General features: G+C 45.2%; 1 protein-coding gene across 3 annotated transcripts in view; it reads right to left on the minus strand.

The window, feature by feature from the left end:
• LOC143974487 (protein mono-ADP-ribosyltransferase PARP14-like) overlaps positions 1 to 23822 on the minus strand; it is an 88794-nt gene continuing 64972 nt past the window's right edge. For all 3 annotated transcript variants that reach the window (XM_077475948.1, XM_077475946.1, XM_077475947.1), the window contains 4 exons: positions 18447 to 18506; positions 12697 to 12873; positions 10537 to 10729; positions 1 to 2639 (listed from right to left, as the gene is read on the minus strand). In XM_077475948.1, coding sequence (XP_077332074.1) covers positions 10569 to 10729; positions 12697 to 12873; positions 18447 to 18506 — 398 coding nt within the window. In that variant the 3' untranslated portion in view covers positions 1 to 2639; positions 10537 to 10568. The remainder of the gene's footprint in view (positions 2640 to 10536; positions 10730 to 12696; positions 12874 to 18446; positions 18507 to 23822) is intronic.

Here is a 23822-nt window from a genome sequence, read left to right on the forward strand (position 1 = left end):
TAATGTAAAATAGTTTATTACATTTAAACAGACTTTGGCAGTGTGCTAACATTAAATCTTTGTGCTACTTTGAACAGTTTAGAGCTTTGGAGTGATTTGTAACCCACCTGATCTACCTAATAATACCAAAATATAAACCAATTAACAATTGACAAATAATAAGCAAAACCTAATGCAAAGTTAGAAAAAAAAAAAAACTATGCAAAAGCAAAAAAGGAAAAAAAGTGCTTGCTTCACAGTAGTATAGATGGTCCATGAGTCATTTATGCTCCCCCTCCCCTTCTAATGTGTTTGTACATTTGATGGCTACATTTGTTTTCTCTTTTTTAGGATTTTTCCCTTTTATTTTCACTTGATAATACTGAGATTTCCAAGGCAACGTGCATCAGGGTGTGCTGGCCTTGGTGTTTTTCAGCTGACCCATCTAGATCCATGTGTTTAGATTAACCTGTCTTCACGGCTTGTCTTGCAGTCCAGTCCTGTGAGATTCCTTTTATTGCTTTCAGGTTGCAAGCTGGCTCTTCTGTTTAGGCTGCTAACCTCTGATCACTGCTAGATGTGATGCTTGCTTTCAAGTATGGGGGAGGACAAGACTGTCATGGCTGTAGTGCCTTTGTACTATGCTTGTTGAGGACTGGCACTGTTGGCGTTTGCACAGGCATATGCATAGTCATACATTATTTGAGTAGTCTCAGCTGGGTGACCGTTATAGCACTAGATGCCCCTGCCCTCTCTTGGGCAAGAACATCCTATTGGTACCAATCCAGCTGTATATATATATATGCCCTGGAAATCTATGAGGTGGGTGATATATAGGGTCCAACATTGGGAGGCCTTCATGATTTTTTCTGCACAGAACACCATCTGTATTTTTCCCAGCATTATACTGTAAGCACTGAAAGTAGATCCACACTCGGTTGCTGACAAGGCTCATGGATAGGGTTTACAAATATAGAAATATTAATACAGTCCCTACAGATCCAATGATATTCAATAAATAATATTCCAAATGCTGGAAACATATTTTAGTTGATTTTAAATGTTGCTTTGTTGCATTGTACTGCAATTGGATTTGTTTTGATGGATTTTTATTTCTCTGGATTGGGTTTGATATTATTTGCATATATGAAAATATTATGTTGTAATGATGCCATGCCCTGAGTATTAGTGGATTTATTACTGTGAATAACACTTCCTGTCCTAGGATGGCGGTTGTTTTTTTTCAGGCTACAAACATTTTTGGTGGAGCAGTATCTATGGTGGAGCAGTGTGGTCAACATAGGCTGCTCTAATGACTAATGCCCCGGACACACGATCGGAAATTCGGCCAGCAAAAGACAGATGAGAGCTTTTGGTTGGAAAATGCAACCGTGTGTACGTTCCATTGGACTTTTACTGGTGGAATTCCAGCCAGCAAATGATTGAGAGCATGTTCTCAATTTTTCGGTCGGAAAAAGTTCCGATCGGAAATTCCGATCGTCTGTACTAATTTCAAAGTGCAATATTCCTACGCATGCTCAGAAGCATTGAACTTAATCGTAGTGTTGTACGTCACCACGTCTTGTCAAAAGTTCAGCGAACTTTTGTGTGACTGTGTGTATGCAAGCCAAGCTTGAGCGGAATTCCGCAGGGGAAAAAAACAAAAACGCTTTCAATGGAAATTTCACTACGTTTGTACGGGGCATTAAAGTGATTGTTATTTTTATAGAAAAAAACAAGACCTTACAAACACGTTATACTTACCTGCCCTGTGCAGTGGATTTGCACAAAGTAGCCTGGATCCTCTTCTTCTCGGGTACCTCTTCTGTGCTCCTGGCCCCTCTGTCCTGCCAAGTGCCCCCACAGCAAGTAGCTAGCTATGAGGGCACCCGAGCCGAGTCACAGCTCCCTGTGTCCATTCAGACATTGGGCAGCGCCCCCTCTCTCTCCTGATTGGCTGAGTGCCTTTGAGTGAAAGGAATGGTGCCGCAGCTGTGTCTCAGCCATTCAGGAGAGTCTGGGATGGCCAAGACACTTGTGGACATCACTGGACAGAGTTGGGGCTGTGGTAAGTATGAGGGTTGGCTGATGCACACAGAAGGCTTTTTATCTCAATGCATAGACTGCATTAAGATATAAAAAAAAATCTGACTTTACAACCCCTTTAAGCTACAAACACATCTACCTCTCTTCCCCTCCATTACTTGGGGGTGGTGGAAGAATAAGTAGTTTACAAAAGATGCACAGGTATTTTCAGTACATGCTAAAAATGTTTGTAGGCTGAAAAAAAAACAACCACCACATCTAAGGGCTGGTAAGCTGCAATATATTATATTTTTGTTTTGGGGTTTAGATATACTTTAATAATTTTGACATATCTTTTCATATAAGCTATCACAGCCCCAACACAACAACAAAGTCCCAGTGGATCTAAAGATGTTATATTCTCATAGCAGATGGTGCTGTGGATAATTTCATTGTTTTTTACGTTGTTGAGACCGTTTTTAACCACTGATGTTGCATACAGCATAATATTGCAGAATGACACACATGATTTATGTTCCTCAATGACATTTCTGAAACCGACAGTCCAAACATATTCTTCAACAACCTTTGGAGTTTTCTAGAAAAAGAAATCAATGCTTTAGGTATCATTTGATCTGAAAAGGAAAGGAGAAACAATCATATTTTATTAAATAACAAAAATGCAACCCTATCATATTAAAACAAATATCCAGATTGAAGTTCCATGTAAGTGAAGATGTAATATACTTTCCTGTCCAGCAGCTTGTGACTTTATTACCTTCCAAAAACCTATCAGTGTCTTTGGCATTCCAAAGGGCACCCAGGAATTTTGGATGCCTGTATCCCCCACCACACAGTATGGTTCAATGCTTGAAGCTCCACATCATTACAAGACACATAATATAAGGGCTGGAGAGTGGAACCGTGGTGTGCAGTAGAGGACACGGGCATCTAACACTCCTGGATGTTTTGATGCTAAACAAACTGACAGACGCAGCAGCCATTTCTCAATCTATAAAAATTGACTTGCCTTACATGCAGGTTTGATTTATTTGCATGCATATATCCCTACAATTAGGCTGCGTGCCTTGCGTGTCAGGTTTGAAACTTTTGGGTGGTTTATGTCTTTTCTTTTTCACACTTAAAAAACAGTTTTATTATGATGTAAAACAGGAGTAGATACAAGATTACTTAATAATGTAAAACCAGACATTTGTGTGGCTCTAAGAGCCAGTCAAGAACATAAAATTCAAAAATACAAGGCAAAGGCAAAATACGTAATAGTTGTCTCATATACATGTAGCAGGTTGTGCCAACCATCTGTCCCACACTATTGTATTTAGCTGGGCAGTCTCTATGTATGTAAATTATGTTTTGTTAAGGGAGCATGAGCGTAGAGTTTACCTCACGTATCCATATTTCAAATGTTGGAGAGGTGGCCTGCATCCAGTTTTGTGCTAGAACTTTGCGAGCAATAAAAAAATTTTCATGCAAAAATATATTCAATAAATAAAGAGTCAAGAAATATACCATGGGTTTGGGGAAAAATGACAAGGGGGGGGCCCATGTGGTCATGCAGGAACTGGACAAACTGAATTCAGTAGGTTCGTACAATCGGACAAGACCAAATACTGTAAGGTGAAAAAAGTTCATGTGGCAAACAAAGAGGACAATGGGACTATGAGAGGGTTTACTGTAGCAAACATGAACTGGAGTCAGGTAAGCCATGTGTAGTATGTACACCTGAGTTAAATGATCAGAAACCTTGGGGGGAAACTAGCTTGTAATTATCTGACATTTCCCAATCTGCCTCTTAGTCTTAGTCCCACTTTGTTTTAGCTTGGTAGGCTAGTTTAGTTGCAGAAGGGGTCAGTGTAATATTGCACAATGTTGAAATCAGTTTTGCTGGGTCAGTGCCCAACAGTACCTACGTCAAAGTGGCAAACTAGTGTAAGAGGGAGTTGCATGTGGTAACTGAGCTTGCAGAGCATGCCAAAGCTATATAGATGGAACAACATTGTGTTAGGAAAGGTGAACTCAGTTTGCAGTTCAGAAAACATTTTAAGTCCCGAAACTGTAAACATCTGATATAAATAGATGTTACCATAGGAAGCTCAAAGGACCGTGTCCAGGACCGAAAGTAATTCTTGTTTGACAGCATACCATAATGGAGTGTGACTGTGAGAGGGAGGGTTGCCAAGTCTGGACAAAACTATCTCCCAAATGCATTGGTGGTGAAATAAAATGCTGAACTGAAAATCATGAACATACTGATTGACACCTCTAGCCCCCGGAAAAATAGATTGTATGGGTTGGATGAGATGGATGCTCAGACCAATGTTCAGTACCTATCGAGGTCAGTTTTCTTAAATGATATAAATGAGATAGCTGGGCAGAAAGATAATATAGATTAAAGTCAGGTAGCACTGCAGCCCCATACAAGTGGTTGGGTTTTTCAAAATCAACTATGGTTATTTATGCCTACCATTGCACCAGACTAAAGTCTTTAGAATGAAGTACATGGTCTTAAAAAGTTTCAGGGGTAAATGGACAGGGCAGTGCCAAAGGACTTAAAATAGTTTAGGTAATAAAATATCGTATTTATTGGCGTATAACATGCACTTTTTCCCCCTTAAAATCAGGGTGAAATTGTGGGTGCGTGTTATACACCGATCTCTGCTGTCTCTGAGGGAAGAGGAGCAAGCTTCACTGAATTACATAAAGCTGTGATCTCCTGTGTAACCGGCGCTCCGTCACTCATAGCCACACCTCCTGGCCCAGCACTGGGCCACTGTTCTGTCTATCATATGAGCAGGGCCATGAGGCGTGGCTGTGAGTAACAGAGCGGCGGTTACACAGGAGATCGTGGCTCTGTGTAATTCAGTGGTGCTTGCTCCTCCTCTTCCCTCAGAGACAGCAGGGATAATTCAATACTGTTTCAACAACAGTTTCCACCAAGTGGCCAGACCGGTGGCCACACACACCCGGGTGAGACCTCATAAAAATAGCCAGGGGTTCCTCAATAGGGCATACATTAATGGGGAAAGGGGACAGCCCTGCTGTGTGCCTCAACTCAGAGGAAAGGAGTCCAATACCCAGCCTTTCACCAAACTTTTAGCTATGGGTAGTGGATATAGTAGCTGCACCCACTTAATAAAATGGGGACCAAACCCGTACCTCATCAGGCACTCCCAGAGGTAGCCCCACTCAATTAAAACAAATGCCTTGCGGTATCTAGCATCACCACCAATCTAATGTCAATAGTCTTGTGTGAAGCTTGGATGTTCATGTATAACAGCCTAATGTTGATTGCGGTACTCTTACCAGGCATAAAGCCTGTTTGGTCCAAATGAACTAGCGATAATATAACTTGGTTTAGCTGGGAAGCCAATACTTTCGCTAGAATTTTGATCTCTACTTGCAATAAAGATATGGGACAATAAGATTTTGTAAGCAAGAAAAATGATTACGGCTTCAAACATAGTGGAGGGTAGAAAGGAGGTGTCAAAAATTAGTGTACATAGATTGCAATTACAGGAGCACAATATTGGCATAGGTAGCACAGAATTCAAGTGGTAGGCCGTCTAAACTCAGGGGCCGGGGCCTTATCAGTGGCTAATTGGGATATGTCTTTTCTTTAAGATAAAAAAGAATCCACATCAATGGTGAATCTTGTGATATCTGCACCTTTTGTGAATCAGCCCAATCCGGGTCCATCCTCAAACTTTTTTGGATCTATTTGCTTTTCTCTATTCAGGGAGCATGTAGTATACACTTTTTTTTTTTTGTATGAAAAAAGATACTTATAGTAAGATGACAATAAGTAGGTGATACTCCTGTCAACAACAGAAAAATGCTTAAAAGGAGGCCCAGAAACAGTTCCCCTACACTTGAAACACTAAATTGATGCTAAATGCACTAGGTATTCCTACATTGAATGCAAATTTTTTGTCCTGGCCCACTGAACTGGTCATTTCCAACTCAAGCACATTGCAAGTAGAGACAATGTAAGGTAAAGGTACTAAAGTCCAGAATTTTGCTTCACTCCTCCTGGAGGTTTGAGTAAGTGCTACATTCAGCGCCAAACACATTAGCTTTTTGTGTCCCCGACATACATGTGATGCTATTTTAATATTTATTTTTTTCAAATAGTTTTTTTTATTGTTTTTTCATAAAATACAACAGAGAATAACACATCCTATTTTAATTTCAATAAAGATTTAGAGCAGTGCAGCAAAATTCCAAACTTTTGCATCTTTACTTGGCTTTGCAAGACGAGCTGTGCAGCACCCTTGAGCTATGCTCACAACACAAAGGCCTCATGCACACGAGACGCAGTTAAACGCGCGTTCAGATGCAGTTGGACAGTTTTTTCAACTGCCCCTGAACTCATTCAATGTTATCCTATGTGTCCATGCACACAGTCTCGTTTTTTTCCGTTTTTATGCAGTTGCGTTTAATCTCGTTTTTCCAGAAGCAAAAAAATGCGTTCAGAAGCAAAAATTTCCACGTTTCAGACGCAAAACGCGGCAAAACGCGGTAAAACGCGGCAAAACGCCGCTACCGCGTTTAGCCGCGTTTGCGTTTATATGCGTTTTTAAAGGTGACCTTTTTTTTACATTAAAAATCTAAAAAATGATTGCAAATGATGAAAAACCATTAGAAAAATATTTTAAACAATTGCAATTGCAAGTGGACAATCCACAACTTGTGGCAAGTGACGTGGCAAGTGGACAATCCACAACTTGTGGCAAGTGACATGGCAGGTGGCAAGTGATGTGGCAAGTGGACAATCCACAACTTGTGGCAAGTGACGTGGCAGATGAAGTGGCAAGTGATGTGGAAAGTGGACAATCCACAACTTGTGGCAGGTGACGTGGCAAGTGACCTGGCAGGTGACGCGGCAAGTGACCTGGCAGGTGACGTGGCAAGTGGAAAATCAACAACTTGTGGCATGTGACTGGCATGTGACGTGGCAAGTGGACAATCCATAACTTGTGGCAGGTGACGTGGCAAGTGACGTGGCAAGTGGACAATCCACTTGTGGCACGGGACGTGGCAAGTGACGTGGCAAGTGGACAATCCACTTGTGGCAAGTGACGTGGCGAGTGGACAATCCACAACTTGTGTCAGGTGACGTGGCAGGGGACGTGGCAAGGGACCTGGCAAGTGGACAATCCACAACTTGTGGCAGGTGACGTGGCAGGTGATGTGGAAAGTGATGTGGCAAGTGGACAATCCACAACTTGTGGCAGGTGATGTGGCTGGTGACGTGGCAAGTGGACAATCCACATCTTGTGGCAGGTGACGTGGAAAGTGGTGTGGCAAGTGGACAATCCACAACTTGTGGCAGGTGATGTGGCTGGTGACATGGCAAGTGGACAATCCACAACTTGTGGCAGGTGGCATGGCAGATGACGTGGAAAGTGGACAATCCACATCTTGTGGCAAGTGACGTGGCAGGTGATGTGGCAAGTGACGTGGCAAGTGGACAATCCACAACTTGTGGCAGGTGACGTGGCAGGTGACGTGGAAAGTGATGTGGCAAGTGGACAATCCACAACTTGTGGCAGGTGATGTGGCTGGTGACGTGGCAAGTGGACAATCCACATCTTGTGGCAGGTGACGTGGCAGGTGACGTGGAAAGTGGTGTGGCAAGTGGACAATCCACAACTTGTGGCAGGTGGCATGGCAGGTGACGTGGAAAGTGGACAATCCACATCTTGTGGCAAGTGACGTGGCAGGTGATGTGGCAAGTGACGTGGCAAGTGGACAATCCACAACTTGTGGCAGGTGAAGTGGCAGGTGATGTGGCAAGTGATGTGGCAGGTGATGTGACAAGTGGACAATCCACATCTTGTGGCAAGTGACGTGGCAGGTGACGTGGCAAGTGACGTGGCAAGTGGACAATCCACATCTCGTGGCAAGTGACGTGGCAGGTGATGTGGCAAGTGACGTGGCAAGTGGATAATCCACAACTTGTGGCAGGTGACGTGGCAGGTGATGTGGCAAGTGATGTGGCAGGTGATGTGACAAGTGGACAATCCACATCTTGTGGCAAGTGACGTGGCAGCTGACGTGGCAAGTGACGTGGCAAGTGGACAATCCAAAACTTGTGGCAGGTGACGTGGCAAGTGACGTGGCAGGTGACGTGGCAAGTGATGTGGCAAGTGGACAATCCACATCTCGTGGCAAGTGACGTGGCAGGTGATGTGGCAAGTGACGTGGCAAGTGGACAATCCACAACTTGTGGCAGGTGACGTGGCAGGTGATGTGGCAAGTGATGTGGCAGGTGATGTGACAAGTGGACAATCCAAAGCTTGTGGCAGGTGACGTGGCAAGTGACGTGGCAGGTGACGTGGCAAGTGACGTGGCAAGTGGACAATCCACAGCTTGTGACAAGTGACATGGCAGGTGGCAAGTGATGTGGCAAGTGGACAATCCACAACTTGTGACAGGTGACGTGGCAGGTGATGTGGCAAGTGGACAATCCCCAACTTGTGGCAAGTGACGTGGCAAGTGACGTGGCAAGTGGACAATCCAAAACTTGTGGCAGGTGACGTGGCAAGTGACGTGGCAGGTGATGTGGCAAGTCACGTGGCAAGTGGACAATCCACAACTTGTGGCAGGTGACGTGGCAGTTGGACAATCCACAACTTGTGGCAGATGACGTGGCAAGTGACGTGGCAGGTGATGTGGCAAGTCACGTGGCAAGTGGACAATCCACAACTTGTGGCAGGTGACGTGGCAGTTGGACAATCCACAACTTGTGGCAGATGACATGGCAAGTGACGTGGCAGGTGATGTGGCAAGTCACGTGGCAAGTGGACAATCCACAACTTGTGGCAGGTGCCGTGGCAAGTGACACGCTAAATACAAGTACACTGCAGCTCTCACAGCTGCTGCTACTCACTCTGGTCTCACAAAATTGCTGAAATAGTTAATTTTTGAGCTGGGGAGGGTCTATGATGTTAGCTTAACTAAACGCTTCTAGACGCAAACGCGGTAAAACGCCGCTAAATCGCGGTAAAAATCGCGGCAAAATGCACGTTTCTAAACGCCGGTTTCAACATGTGTCCAGCAGCGTTTGCATCTGCGTCTCCGTGTGCATGAAGCCAAAGGAGTCACTCACCTGGAGCAGCATTGTCTTGGTTTTGCTTTCCTAGAGACTATGTAACTACAGATGGAACAATTTTATTTTGTAGAAAAGTAATATGTAATATAGATTATTGCTACTTTCCAGCAAAAAAAAAAAAAAAAAAAAACAATCAGCACATGTTTTAAATTTTTTTGCTATGGGCCTGTTTTTCGGCAATAACTTTGTCATTACATGAGACAGCAAAGTAATACATATGTAGCCTGCAGTGCTGATTGGGTGGGGAAAATCCCAGTTGATCAGTAGATTCTGTACAATTTCACTGCCCATCTATGGATTGAAATTCAGCGGGTCCCTGCTGAACTGGACAAATTGCAGTCCATGATTAGAGCCAGGGGCTCTAATAGGCTTCCAAAAGGGTAAACAGCGGGCGCACTGCTGTGCATTCGCTGATTACTCATTGGTGTGTTGGGAACCGAATACATCGCTTCCCTAACACTGACCCTGTCTCTCAGCCAATCAGGTTGCTCAGGTCTGGTTACCTGTCACCTGATTGGCTGAAACAACAGGCGCCGATATTGGACGCCTGACGGGAGGAGAGGACTGGAGAAGTGCAGGAGATACATGAAGGACTCTGCTCGTCGCCATCACCCGCTGCCTCACAAGACAGGGTAAGTGCCGGACAGAAGGCGAGTGGGGGGGGCACACTGTCACCCTGCCAGCATTGGGAGCACTGGAAGCATTGGGCACACTGTCACACTGGCAGAATTTGGCACACTGGTAGCATTGGGCACACTGTCACGCTGGCAGCATTGGGCACACTGTTAGCATTTTATGGGCACGCTAGCAGCATTTGGCACAGTGGCAGCATTTCATGGGCACAGTGGCATCATTTGATGGCACAGTGGCAGCGTGTGATGGCACAGTGGCAGGTTTTGGTGGCACAGTGTTTTTCAAAATGTTTTCAGTTTGTTTTCAGTTTGTTTGAGCCGCCCCAACCCCCAATATTTTTTAGCACCAGCCGCCACAGTCCAGCTATCAAAATTATATTTACATTGCCGGTAAACGCTAAAAAAACGTTGAGTTGGCAGCAGGGCAGAACGACAGTGCATACTGCAAACACCCTTCAGTTTTTTTCTGGTGTGTGTAGCATGCCCAATTGAAAACTGGTTAAATACAATTGTAATGTAAATATATTTCACAGTTATAAGAGTGTGCATTTTTAATAAATCTTTCGCTTAGGCCCTCAACCAATAATTTATTCAAAGACTAAATCTCACACTGCAGATGGTACTTTGCAGAGTTATTGACTATTATTGTCAGAAAGAAGCATCTTTAGAATGCACCGTTTTTAGTGGTAAAAATAGGTATGAATAACACAATTGCAGACAATGACTGCTACGGATTACTGATTACTGTTCATTCTGTTTACATACCGTACATATGGCACTTCATTTATATTCATTCCTCAGAAAAGCCTCTGAAGTTCAGTGCAGAAAATATGGTAAATAAATGGGGTGAATGCAACCAGGCGAATATTTAATAGACATATGTTTTGTTTTCTGGCTAAAGAACATATGGCTTCAATCATAGTTTCAGCAACACGCTTTGGGGGTAACATGCATTCTCCTGAGTGAAAGAAAATGAAACATACAAAATCACAGTAAGCCTGTAATAAATTTACATTAAATAGTAGGAAGTAACACCATAATTTCCCCAAATAAAACATTATACAATAGACACACAAAGTCCATACAGCTGGTATTGTAAGTGAATTCAGTGACATTCTGTGGTAAATTTTCTTCTATAGACTGTATGTATAGGGATTAGAGACTGCAGATAGAACCAGAAAACAATGAAAATATCTGTAGATAGAAAAATGTATTCTAAATTAATTAATACAGCAATCTCACATTGTATTTTCTTCAGTGTTCCCCCAATATATATTTGTGCAAACATTATTCCATAGACTTTCACAAGCATATGCCATGTTATCAGCAGCCCTACATTATTCATACAGGCATGACAAGAAAAGCAGTCCCTGCAAAATTGTTCTACAAGCAAACTAATATCCTGTGACTTGCTTATGGCCTATTATGGACAACAGGGGACAGGAAAAAAAAAATCTAACTTCTAAACAATCTTTCTTAAGCCTCATACACACGATCAGACTTTCTACAAACTTTTCCGTGTACAAAGGGCGTTGGCCGTAAGTTTACACATGATCTGAGTTTTTAGGCAACAAACATGAACGTTTCAACGTACCGATGACACTTTAAAAGAGGACGTTCAATTACTCCAGCGCCACCTTTGGTCAACTTCTGTATTGTTGTCTGATCTTTTGCATGGTTCTGAGCTGAGATGTTTGTAAAGTCCGATGGTTTTGTGTACACGCGATCGGACTTTGCTCCATCGGACTTATGTTGTCAAAAAGTTTGTCCATTCGCACAGCCAACAAAAGTCAGATGAAAACCAAAAAAGTTTGTCTGATGGAGCATACACATGGTCAGATGTTGCTCCAAAACAGCTAATTTGCATGTTTTTTGTCAAAAAGTCAGATCGTGTGTACAGGCCTTTACAAAAAAATCTATTTATATGCATGTAGTCATTTAAAGGTGTCGGTTTTAATATCCATCATCTAGTTCTGCCTTCTGAGACATATGATCTTATGCCGCGTACACACGATCGGAATTCTCGTCGGAAAAAGCTCTGATGGTTTTCCCAACGGAATTCCGACGGAATTCGGCTCAAGCTGTCTTGCCTACACAAGGTCATACCAAATTCTGATAGTTTATAAAGCAGTGACATACAACACGTACGACGCAACTAGGAAAAAGGAAGTTCAATAGCCAGTAGCCAATAGCTTCTGTCTCGTAGTTGAATCTGAGCATGCGTGATTTTTGGCGTGTCGGAATTGCATACACACGATCGGAATTACCGATAGAAAGTTTTTCTGTCAGGAAAATTTAGAACATGCTATCAATTTTTGGCTGGCAAGAATTCAGACAGCTAAATTCCGATGGAGCATACACACGGTCGTATTTTCCAATGAAAAGATCTGTCATTTTCTGGCCGGAACTCCGATCGTGTGTACGCGGCATTAGACATATGATCATTGGTGGAACTGCTTGATTAGATAGTTACATAATTAGTCAGGTTAAAAAAAGACACAAGTACATCTAGTTACGGCTTTCTCAACCTCAACCCCCAAAAATTATTTTCATGTCTCGAGGAACCCTTACTAAATCCAAATCAGCAGGGCTCAATAGGAACAATACTCCTTATATTGGTGGTCAATAGGAAGAATGCCCCCCTTAAAGTGGTGTTCAGAATGCCACCCTTAAAGGCAGCTAAAAAGATATTTGGTGTCATGCTGCTGGCTTTGCTAAGTGGTGCTGAACCTTGAAGCCTGTAGGCATCATCAAATAGGTGGTCCATCAGCCACACCTCAAGGAACCCCTAGTAACCTCTAGAGGAACCCAGTTGAGAATGGCTGATCTAGTTCAACCAATAGAAGGGGGGGGGGACAAATCATACAATCCCATACACACAAGCCTTTAACCACAGTTGATCCCGAGGAAGGATAAAAGCCATACCTGTTCCTATTGCAGGAAGCGATAAAGATTTTAGTCCCGTTTCATCACATAATTTAAATAGGTCATTCAAGAGATGTTTAAGAGTTTCAATATTACCCTCACAGTCGCAATGTAAAATCCAGTGGCATTTTAGATTAGCAGAATTGGTCATAACGACTTTTTTTCCAGATTTGTGACCTGAAAAGAAATAAAGTTGTCAGTAATTATTCACAGAGTAATGGCAACCAAAGAAGCATATGGCCCACCCAGCTATTTTGCTTTCTGTGTTTATTCAAACAAAACATGTTATATGTTCCCTTAAAAATATTTGAATTAAAGTAGAAATCTGCAACCTTAATTAAGTGTAGCACTAAATCTCACCAATACTCCATTACCACAATAAATACCTAATGTGCATAGAAAAAGCCTTCATGAAAAATCATATAATTCATAAAAAATTAGAATTCCTATCTAAAGTAAAAATGTGCATCCAACTATATATGGCTTGTATTTTTAAATCATTTTTCCATAACTTTTTTTTTTTGCTATGCACAATAGACAATTATAGTGATAATGTATTGGTGATATTTAGCATTACACTTGCACCATTTACATTGTATATATTGCAAATCACAATATAAGATGAGTTGCTTTTCTCTGTCATTTTTACTCATAGTGTGGTTAGCTATTTATCTTTAGGCCTCATGTACACTGGATGTTTTTGGACGTTTTTACAGCTGCTGTTTTTGACGTCAGAAGTTTTTTTTTTCTATAGTCAATAAACTCTCCAGCATGTTATCCTATGTGTCCATGCACACATAGACTGCAACTGTTTTTGGCAGGGGCATTTTTTAGCTGTAAAAACAAAACAAAAACGAGTGTGTTCTGAGAGGAGTTTTTCAGCTGTAAACATAAAAAAAACGCTGATAAACATAAAAAAACTAGGCTCACCAGCGTTTAATGTTTTTGATCCCATTAAAAAAAAAAACACTTAAAGGGATTGTAAACTCTTGTGTTTTTTCACCTTAATGCATCCTATGCATTAAGGTGAAAAAACTTCTGGCAGTGACCGGCCCCGCAGCTCCCATTTTACTTGCCTGAGCCCCGTATTTCCCTCAGTGGAGACGCAATGTCCCTCTCTGCATGGGCCCCCCGGCTCTTGATTGGATAGATTGATAGCAGCTCAGCCATTGGCTCCCGCTGCTGTTAATCAAATCCAGTGACGCGGGCGCCGGGGGCGGGGCCGAGTCCGGCATTTGAGTCTATTGACGCCGAATTCTGGACTTGGGAGCGCGCCCGCAAGGTAACCCGCTGGGAGAACGCTTCTCCTAGGGGGTTATCTGATGCAGGGAGGAGCAGCAAGAGAAGTTGAGGATCAGGGCCACTCTGTGCAAAACGAGCTGCACAGTGGAGGTAAGTATGTATATTAAATAAATAATTAAAAAAAACAAAGGCTTACAATCAGTTTAAAAAACGGTAAAAAACACTATTGCAAAAAAGCTGAAAAAAGTATGAAAAACTCACTGCAAAGCTACTGACGTTTTTATAACGTTATTATAACGTCCAGTGTGCATGAGTCTTTAATTGCTCATTTTATATTTTGCAAGCAGCTTTACATAAACTGGAACTTTAATTTCAGCACTCAGGATTGTTACACCTCACTTAAATTATCAATAAGATTACAGTTTTTAAATTTGTGACAAAAGTATTCAAAACATGAACAAAAGTTCATCTAACCCTACTAAAACAAAATTCAGCATCATCATATATGAAAACACTGACTTTTCTACTATTTGTGTCCTCCCAACATACGTTTCAAAATGTATTAACGCTGCTTTGTTTGCTTGCTTGAAGACCATTGTTACATTTTGACAACTATTTTTGCTAACTAACGGTCACCTCCCCCAGTTAAACCCCTCCCCCCCACAGTTAGAATCACTTCCTAGGTAAAACATTTAAACCCTTGATCGCCCCCTAGTGTTAACCCCTTCCCTGCCAGTGACATTTATACAGTAATCAGTGCATTTTTATAGCGCTGTTCGCTGTATAAATGTGAATGGTCCCAAAATAGTGTCAAAACTGTCCGATCTGTCTGCGCGAATATCGCAATCCTGACAAAAATCGCAGATCGCTGTTATTACTAGTAAAAAAAAAAAAAAATGCCATAAATCTATCACCTATTTTGTAGGTGCTATAACTTTTGTGCAAACCAATCAATATATGCTTATTGCGATTTTATTTTTATTTTTTTTAACCAAAAATATGTAGAAGAATGCATATCGGCGTAAACTGAGGGAAAAAAACATTTTTTGTTTTTTTTAAATTTGGATATTTATTATAGAAAAAAGTAAAAAATATTGTTTTTTTCAAAACTGATGGTCTTTTTTTGTTTATATCACAAAAAATAAAAACCGCAGTGGTGATCAAATACCACCAAAAGAAAGTTCCATTTGTGGGGAAAAAATTATCAAAATGTCATATAGGTACATATATGACCATGCAATTGTCATTCAAAACGTGACAGCGCTGAAAGCTGCGAAAATGCCCTGTATTGAAGTTACATAGTTAGTAAGGTTGAATAAAGACACCAGTCCATCCAGATCAACCTGAGTGAGTGTCTACAATTGTCCCTATCCCTGTACATTGCACACTCACATCGGTCCCTACCCTCAAGGAGCCCACAATCCAAGGTCCCCATTCATATACTAGGGTCAGTTTTGGACAGAAGCCAATTAACCTACCTGCATGTCTTGGAGGAAACAGGAGGAAACCCACACAGGCATAGGGAGAACATGCAAACTCCAGAAAGGTAGTGTCGTGGTTGGGATTTGAATCAGCGACCCTTCTTACTGTGAGATGAGAGTGCAAACCAAAAAACCACTGTGCCAAAGTGATTAAACTTCTCACTCACACATCATGAGACCCTGGGCAAAGTAATGCACTGGGGCTCCTTCAAGCCTGCCATAATTTATGCACCTACTCATGAATTAAAACCTGCTACTTATAAATGCAACCTATTCAAATAAAAGAGTCTGTGCTGCAGCATTTAGGGGTTTAATATAGGTGGTGAGGAGGTAGCATCCTCAATGCCTATCAAATGCCTCTGAAAATAAATCTGTGTGTAGATTGCTTGTCAGAGGAGTGGCAGTATTTTTCAATCAGAGCAGTAAAAGGGGGAATTAGTGTAATTGTCTGGGGAGGAGGTGGTGTTTAACCTTACACTCCAATTTTCCAGCCTCTAATGTGCATGTACTCCAATTGGCCACCTGTCCTGTGCACTTTACCATACAGAACACACAAAGTATGTGTGCCGGTTCACAATGGTGTAATTCCAGACATCACATGTGATGTCTGTGCAATATGAATTCAGCCATACAGACTGTATGGCTGAAATTGCATCACATTCAGACCAAACGTATGCAGGACCCTTTTTTTGGTCCACAGCAGAATCAGATTGCATGGGTGTTCACACCCATGCAATCCGGTTCCTTTCCGAATTCACAGTTTGCACTGCAATCTGTAAACCAATCTGGGGGTGTCATTAACTTTGTGTATTGACACTCACAGGGGTTTGCATAGGGCACTGGATTTGCAGGGTTTTTGCATTGCACCAGTGTGAACCGAGCAAGTCTCTGTGTGCATCAGGGGGTGGAGTATGGACACAGCCGGTGGGGCAGGCACAGCAGAGATTGGATAGATCATAAGTAGGTGGGGCAAAATCATTGGCCTGTTCGGCAAACTGCAATGTTCACTCTAAGGCTCCGTTCACATTGATGCGCTGTGAGGACCTGTGCGAATCCAGTGCAGTTACCCGCATCGCACCTGACTCATACTGCCATATGCAAATCATTTTGTTGGTGTCAATACAAAGTTATTGACACCCCCAGATCGGTTAGCATATTGCAGTGTGAACTGTCAGTTCGAACATGAATTTGATTTGGACCAAATTTGTGCAGGACACTTTGTTATGGTCAGCACCAAAAAAAAAGTCCTGCACGACTTTAGTCCAAATGCAAACGCATCTATACGGCTGAATTTGCTTCACACAGACATCGCATGTGATTTGCACTGCAGTGCGGTGTGAATCACATGTGATCTCGCACAGCGCAGAGGTGTGAACCCAGCCTGAATAGAGACATGTGTAGTTAAAAAGACACACAATAATAATAATAACAATTTTATATTTGGGGAAAAAAGGCACACAAAAAAAGAGAGAAATATCCGTCAGTCTTAAATGTGGTCAGCAGGATGGACAATACAATTGAGACTGATCTATAATGAGAAATTACACTTTTCTTAATATGTTAGAAGCAGGGGTGAAACTAGAACCTTCAGGGCCCTGGTGCCAAAAATCAAGAAGGGCCCCCCGCCCCATGCTTCAGGGGGCCCATATGTCACCCCTGTACACCTGGATAGGAGGAGCAGCGGGGGCGGTATATGGAGAAACCAATCCCCTCCATTTTCTTCCTGCAGCCACTGAATTCCAGCGGGAGGAAGAGGAGAAGTAGACTTTCAGTGACTGCAGGAGGAAAATGGAGGGTAGTGGTTCGATCAGTGGTGGGGGGGATTAGTGGTTGCAGTGAGGGGGTTAGAGCAGTGCAGTGGTGGTAGCGGTGGTGGTGGAGGTCATGGTAGGGTTGCCACGTCATCCCTTTAAATCTGAACACATATTAATTACACAGGTTCTGTGGCTGATTAAGGTTCACTTAGTGCCTTACCTGCATTGAATTAGCCACAGAACCTGTGTAATTAATATGTGTTCAGGTTTAAAGGGATGAGGTGGATACTCTAGGGGGTGGTGGTGGTATCAGTTGCGGTGGTGGTGAGGGGGGTGGGATCAGTGGAAGTGGTGGTGCCATCCTCCCGCACCACCACCTCTGCCTCTTACTAATCCCCCACCACCACAACTACAGATCTTATGCCTATCCCACCCATCACCAACAGGGGGAGGTCAGTAAGAGGCAGAGGTGATGGAGGTTGGGATCAGTTGCACTGAAAATTTGTCACTTACTTTGTCAGTTAGTCAATCTTTTCCCCTTCATTATTCCCGTGCCTCCAGGGAAGCTCCGTGCATGGGGTCTCCTGCAGAGGGGAGAGCTCTGCCCCTTCAAACCATTGGTGTAAGCTGCTCAGCTGACTTTTTCTTCCAGCATCCACCTCCCTCTCCAGAGATAGCAGCCTTTCCTCAGCGGCCAAGTGGAGAACTGCTCGCGCATTCGCAGTGCGTGCCCCGGCGCCACAGCCGGGCGCCCACAGTAAGAATGCTGGTCCCGTAGAGAAGAGGGGGAGAGGAGAGAGGCTTCATACTCCCGCATCGCTGGACCGTGGGACAGGTGAGTGTCTGATTATTAAAAGTCAGCAGCTACAATTTTTGTAGCTGCTGACTTTTAATTTAGTTTTTTTTTTTTTTGGCAGAACTCCACTTTAAATTTCATTATGAAAATGACATAGATCTGACAAAGATCTGAAATTTAATGTAAAAAAACATTTAAATACAGGAGCAGCCATCCTTTTCACATTAATGGATATTTAACACAAAACAATAAGTAGACAATACTTTTGAGGGCGGTGGAGGTACAGTATAAAAAGAGTACAATTGACACACTACATTCCCTGTACCAATCCTCACTTGTGGATTTGTGAGGAATTGTCTTTTAATGTTTGTTTAATATTTGTTCTATATTATACATTTACTAGATACTCTAATTTATAGTTCTAATATACTACTGGGACATATACAAAGCATAAAAAAATAAAAACATAACACTCACCACGCTGAGCTTCCTGAATAACTTCTTGTCCCGTTACAGAAAAGACTGAATGTGCAACAGCTGTAGAAGACAAGTCATGTACACAAGGGGAATTATTGATACAGTAAACAGGAACATTAACATGAAAACATGATGATGATGATGATGAGGTTAACCGCTTGCCGACCAGCCAACGTCATTATACTGCAGCATGTTGGCATGGACGCATGAATCGGAGTAGATGTACGACGGACACTTTAAGAGCTCTAGAGGGCACTCGCCTGCAGAGCAATGCTGGAGCCGATGCACGTGGCCGGCTGCCGTGATGTCCGCCGGCCACCCAAGAGAGCTAGAACGGGGGGGGGGGGGGGGGGGTACATGTAAACAAAGCTGATCCATATTCTGACAGGGAAGTGGAGAGAGATCTGCCATTCCTAGTGATCAGGAACCGCGATCTCTCTCCTCCTCCAGTCAGTACACTCCCCCAACAGTTAGAATACCTCCCTAGGGAACACTTAACCCCTTGATCGCGCCTTAGTGTTAACCCCTTCCCCGCCAGTGACATTTATACGGTAACCAGTGGCTATTTTTTAGCTCTGATCGCTGTATAAATGTCAATGGTCCCAAAAAAAGCGTCAAAAGTGTCCGATCTATCCACTGCAATGTCATAGTCCCGTCGTACATGCTGTACGTCATCGCGCTAGCAAACGCCGGACTTTGTGTGTCCGTGTGTAGCCAAGTCCGTTCGGTAGAAAGTCCGCCAGACTATCCGCCGGATTGTTTGCCAGACTAAGTATGCCGGACAATTCGCTTGTGTGTACGCGGCATTAGAGTCAATTACCTCCACGTCGGAAGTGTGGCTTTTTTGTCACAATTCTTTCATGAAGACCACTTCTGGCCATGCTTCTCAGTAGATGGGTGTGCCTGGGTCCCACTGGTTTCCACCAGTTCTGTGTTGATGGTACTGCTGGACATCTTCTGATGTCAAAGGAAGGTAAGCATGATGTGTCATTCATCTGCTGCAATAAACTGGCAGTAAACTTCCATGCATGACTTTTAGCAATAGGTAAGCCTGTATAGGGCTTACCTATAGGTACAGTTAATATCTCCTAAACATGCACCATTTAGGAGATATTTACGTTTGATGCAGCCAATGACATCACTGGTGCATCACTGGTGCATGCACTCTGAAGAAACGGCATAATGTGAAATTCCTTCAGAGTCTTAAGCCATGAATGGTGGCTCCCGTGCACAAAAATGTGAGGGGTGTACTCACTTTTGTGAGATACTGTATATATACAGACACTGTATATAACATCTCCAAACCTGCCACCAAATTAAAGCTCCACCTGACCTGAGAGCAAAACATTGTCTAACACATTAGGGCAGGGGCGTACTAAGTGGGGGGGCGGGGGGGCGTGCCGCCCCGGGTGCCACACACTGGGGGGGTGTCAGGCCAGCGCCCCCCCTCCCCTCTCCGCAACTGAAGTGTCAGACAGCGCCGTGAGGAGCCCGAGGCACTGGCAGTGGGCGGCATTTCGGGGGGGGGGGGGGGGGTGGGTGCGAGCAGCACCCGAGTGGAGTGACATCTGCCGGCTCAGTGATCCGGCTCCCCTTCTCTCTGTGGTCGCGTCGCGCTGCCGTTCTGATCAGTCTCGGGCAGCGGCTGTCACTCACAGCCGAGCAGAGTGAAGCCGCCTCCCCCTCCTCCATGCACAGCACTGTGTAGACAAGGAGGGGGAGGCGGCTTCACTCTGCTCGGCTGTGAGTGACAGCCGCTGCCCGAGACTGATCTGAACGGCGCGATGTGAGTCACGTGACTACAGAGAGAAGGGGATTATTGCGCCGGGTCCCGGATCACTGAGCCGACAGGTGACACTCCACTCGGGTGCTGCTCGCATCTCCCCCCTGCAATGCCGCTGCCTTGGGCTCCAGGTACACTAGGGGTTCTTTACTGTGGTGGGTCCTGCACTGTAGGGGGGTCCTGCACTGTAGGGGGTCTGCACTGTAGGGGGGGGGGGTCCTGCACTGTAGGGGGGTCCTGCACTGTAGGGGGTCTGCAGGGGGGGTCCTGCACTGTAGGGGGGTCCTGCACTGTAGGGGGGGTCCTGCACTGTAGGGGGTTCTTTACCGTGGTGGGTCCTGCACTGTAGGGGGGGTCCTTCACTGTAGGGGGTCCTGCACTGTAGGGGGTCTGCACTGTAGGGGGTCTTCACTGTAGGGGGGGTCTGCACTGTAGGGGGGTCCTGCACTGTAGGGGGGGGTCCTGCACTGTAGGGGGGGTCCTGCACTGTAGAAGGGGTCCTGCACTGTAGGGGGGGTCCTGCACTGTAGAAGGGGTCCTGCACTGTAGGGGGGGTCCTGCACTGTAGGGGGGTCCTGCACTGTAGAAGGGGTCCTGCACTGTAGGGGGGTCCTGCACTGTAGAAGGGGTCCTGCACTGTAGGGGGGGTCCTGCACTGTAGAGGGGTCCTGCACTGTAGAAGGGGTCCTGCGCTGTAGGGGGTCTGCACTGTAGGGGGGTCCTGCACTGTAGAAGGGGTCCTGCACTGTAGGGGGGTCCTGCACTGTAGAAGGGGTCCTGCACTGTAGGGGGGGTCCTGCACTGTAGAAGGGGTCCTGCACTGTAGAAGGGGTCCTGTACTGTAGAAGGGGTCCTGCACTGTAGAATGGGTGGTCCTGCACTGTAGGGGGGTCTGCACTGTAGAAGGGGTCCTGCACTGTAGGGGGTCCTGCACTGTAGGGGGTCCTGCACTGTAGAAGGGTTCCTGCACTGTAGGGGGGTCCTGCACTGTAGAAGGGGTCCTGCACTGTAGGGGGTCCTGCACTGTAGGGGGTCCTGCACTGTAGAAGGGTTCCTGCACTATAGGGGGGTCCTGCACTGTAGAAGGGGTCCTGCACTGTAGGGGGGGGTCCTGCACTGTAGGGGGGGGGGGTCTGTACTGTAGGGGAAGATTCTGCACTGTAGGGGGGTCTGTACTGTAGGTGAGGATTCTGTACTGTAGGGGAGTCTGTACTGTAGGGGGGTCTGCGCTGTAGGGGGGTGGGTCTGTACTGGGGGGGGGTCTGCGCTATAGGGTGGAGGGGTCTGTACTGTAGGAGGGTCTGCACTGTAGGGGAGGATTCTGTACTGTAGGGGGGTCTACACTGTAGATGGGGGTCTGTATGGTAGGGAGGGGGGTCTGCACTGTAGGGGATCTGTGTAACATGCAGAGGGTCCAGAGCTGTGAGGGGCTGTGTAATGTTAAGAGGTGCAGAGGTGCAGGGTGCTGTGTAATGTAAAGGGGTCCAGAGGTACAAGGGCTGTGTAATGTAAAGGGGTCCAGAGGTTCAGGGTGCTGTGTAATGTAAAGGGATCCATGGGTACAAGGGCTGTGTAATGTAAAGGGGTCAGGAGGTTCAGGGTGCTATGTTATGTAAAGGGGTCCAGAGGTACAAGAGCTGTGTAATGTAAAGGGGTCCAGAGGTGCAGGCTGCTGTGTAATGTAAAGAGGTCCTTAGGCGCAAGGTCCTGTGTAATGTAAAGGGGTCCAGAGGTGCAGGGCACTGTGTAATGTAAAGGAGTCAGGAGGTTCAGGGTGCTATGTTATGTAAAGGGGTCCAGTGGTACAAGAGCTGTGTAATGTAAAGAGGTCCAGAGGTGCAGGCTGCTGTGTAATGTAAAGGGGTCCAGAAGTGCAGGGGGCTGTGTAATTTAAAGGGGTCCAGAGGTGCAGTTGTGGAGAGGGGGGGTACACAGTAGTGACAAAAAGATATTGAAGGATGCAGAGGTATGCAGGGGACACGGTGGGTGTTTTTACATTTTATGGTGGGGGGTGGGGGTGCCAGATATAGGATCCGCCCCGGGTGCCAAATGCTCTAGGTACGCCCCTGCATTAGGGTAGACTACAAGTGTCAACTATACTGCACTGCTCCTGAACGCAGAGTTGTCACTCACATGTAGGCTACTAGGATGCACTTGATTGCACTGCAGTGGAATAAAAAAGTTTGCAGGGGTGTGACTATCAGCATTGTCACTGCTGATTCAAAAGCCTCTAGTGGGTCAATCAGCTTCATGGTCAGATCTAGGTGGCTGCTCTCCCCAGATTTCATTAGTGCCTCCTCCAAAGTCAAAGAATATCCTGTGTTTCCGCAGGATATTCTGTGTTTTCGCAAGAAAAACACAGGTTCCACCTACCGCTACTGCCTGCTGCCACCTGCCACTGTCAACACCAGCTACATCAATTTGTGTACATGATAAACAACTGTGGTTGGTTGCTAGTACTGCCCAGTGTCTTAGCAGTCAATCCACATGCTTACTCTGCCCCCCCCCCCCCTTCCAGCATTCAGAGGAGGAGGACTGAACTTCCTCCGCCAGACCTGCTGCCAGTGCTCTGCCTCCCCCTCTTCCCCTGTAGCTACCGGGTTCACTGTAACTGAACTCTGATGCAAAGAGAGTAAGGAAACTCTTCAGACCCTGATCATTGTTCTGGGGGGGGGGGGCAGCTTTGAGGGGGCCTAATGTAAGGGTTGGAGACTCTGGGGACCCATAATGTTAAGAGGGGTAACTTTGGGGACCCTGATGCAAAGGGTGTGGCTTTGGGGACCCTGATGCAAGGTGGGTGACTCTAGGGACCCTGATGTAAGGAGGAAGGCTCTGGGGACCCTGAAGTAAGGAGGAAGAACCCTTAGGTCCCTGATGTTTGGAGGGGGGACTCTGAAGTCCCTGATGAAAAGGGGGAGCAGGGACTATGGGAACACTGATAACTCTTGAGACCTTGATTTAAGGTGGGGGGACCCCAATATAAGGAGGCGGGGGACCATGATGTAAAGGAAGAACTCTGAGGATCTGATGTAACTAGGAAAACTCTAGGGAACCTTATTTAAGAGAGTGATTCTAGTGACCCAGATGTAATAGAGGGTGACTCTGGGGACCCTGGCATGGGGGGGGGGCATTGCGGACCCTTATGTTAAGGGCACTGATGTTAGGGAGGACTCTAGGGACCCTGATGTGAGGAGGGTGACTCTGGGGACCCTGGTGCAAGGAGGGTGACTCTGGGTATCCCAATGTAAGAGGGGCTCTGGTGATGCTGGTGTTAGGTGGGATGACTCTTGGGACCCTGATATAAGGGCGATAACTCTGGGGAGCCTGATGTAAGGGGGAGGACTCTGGGGAACCTGATGTAAGGTGAGGGGTCTGGGAACTGAAGGGGTGGTTCTGGGGACCCTGATGTAAGGAGTGACTCTGGGGATCCTGATGTAAAGAGGGGGCTCAGGGAACCCTAATGTAAGAAGGAGTGCTCCAGGGACCCTGATTCAAGGTGAGTGACTCTAGGGACCCTGATGTAAGGAGGGTGACTCTATGGACCCTGAAATAAGTGTGGTGACTGTAAGGACTCTGATGTTAGTGGAGGACTC

The sequence above is a fragment of the Lithobates pipiens genome, unplaced genomic scaffold (genome assembly GCF_037356315.1).
Source record: "Lithobates pipiens isolate NorthernLeopardFrog02 unplaced genomic scaffold, aLitPip1_a1.2 Scaffold_13, whole genome shotgun sequence".
Classification (NCBI taxonomy): Eukaryota; Metazoa; Chordata; class Amphibia; order Anura; family Ranidae; genus Lithobates; species Lithobates pipiens.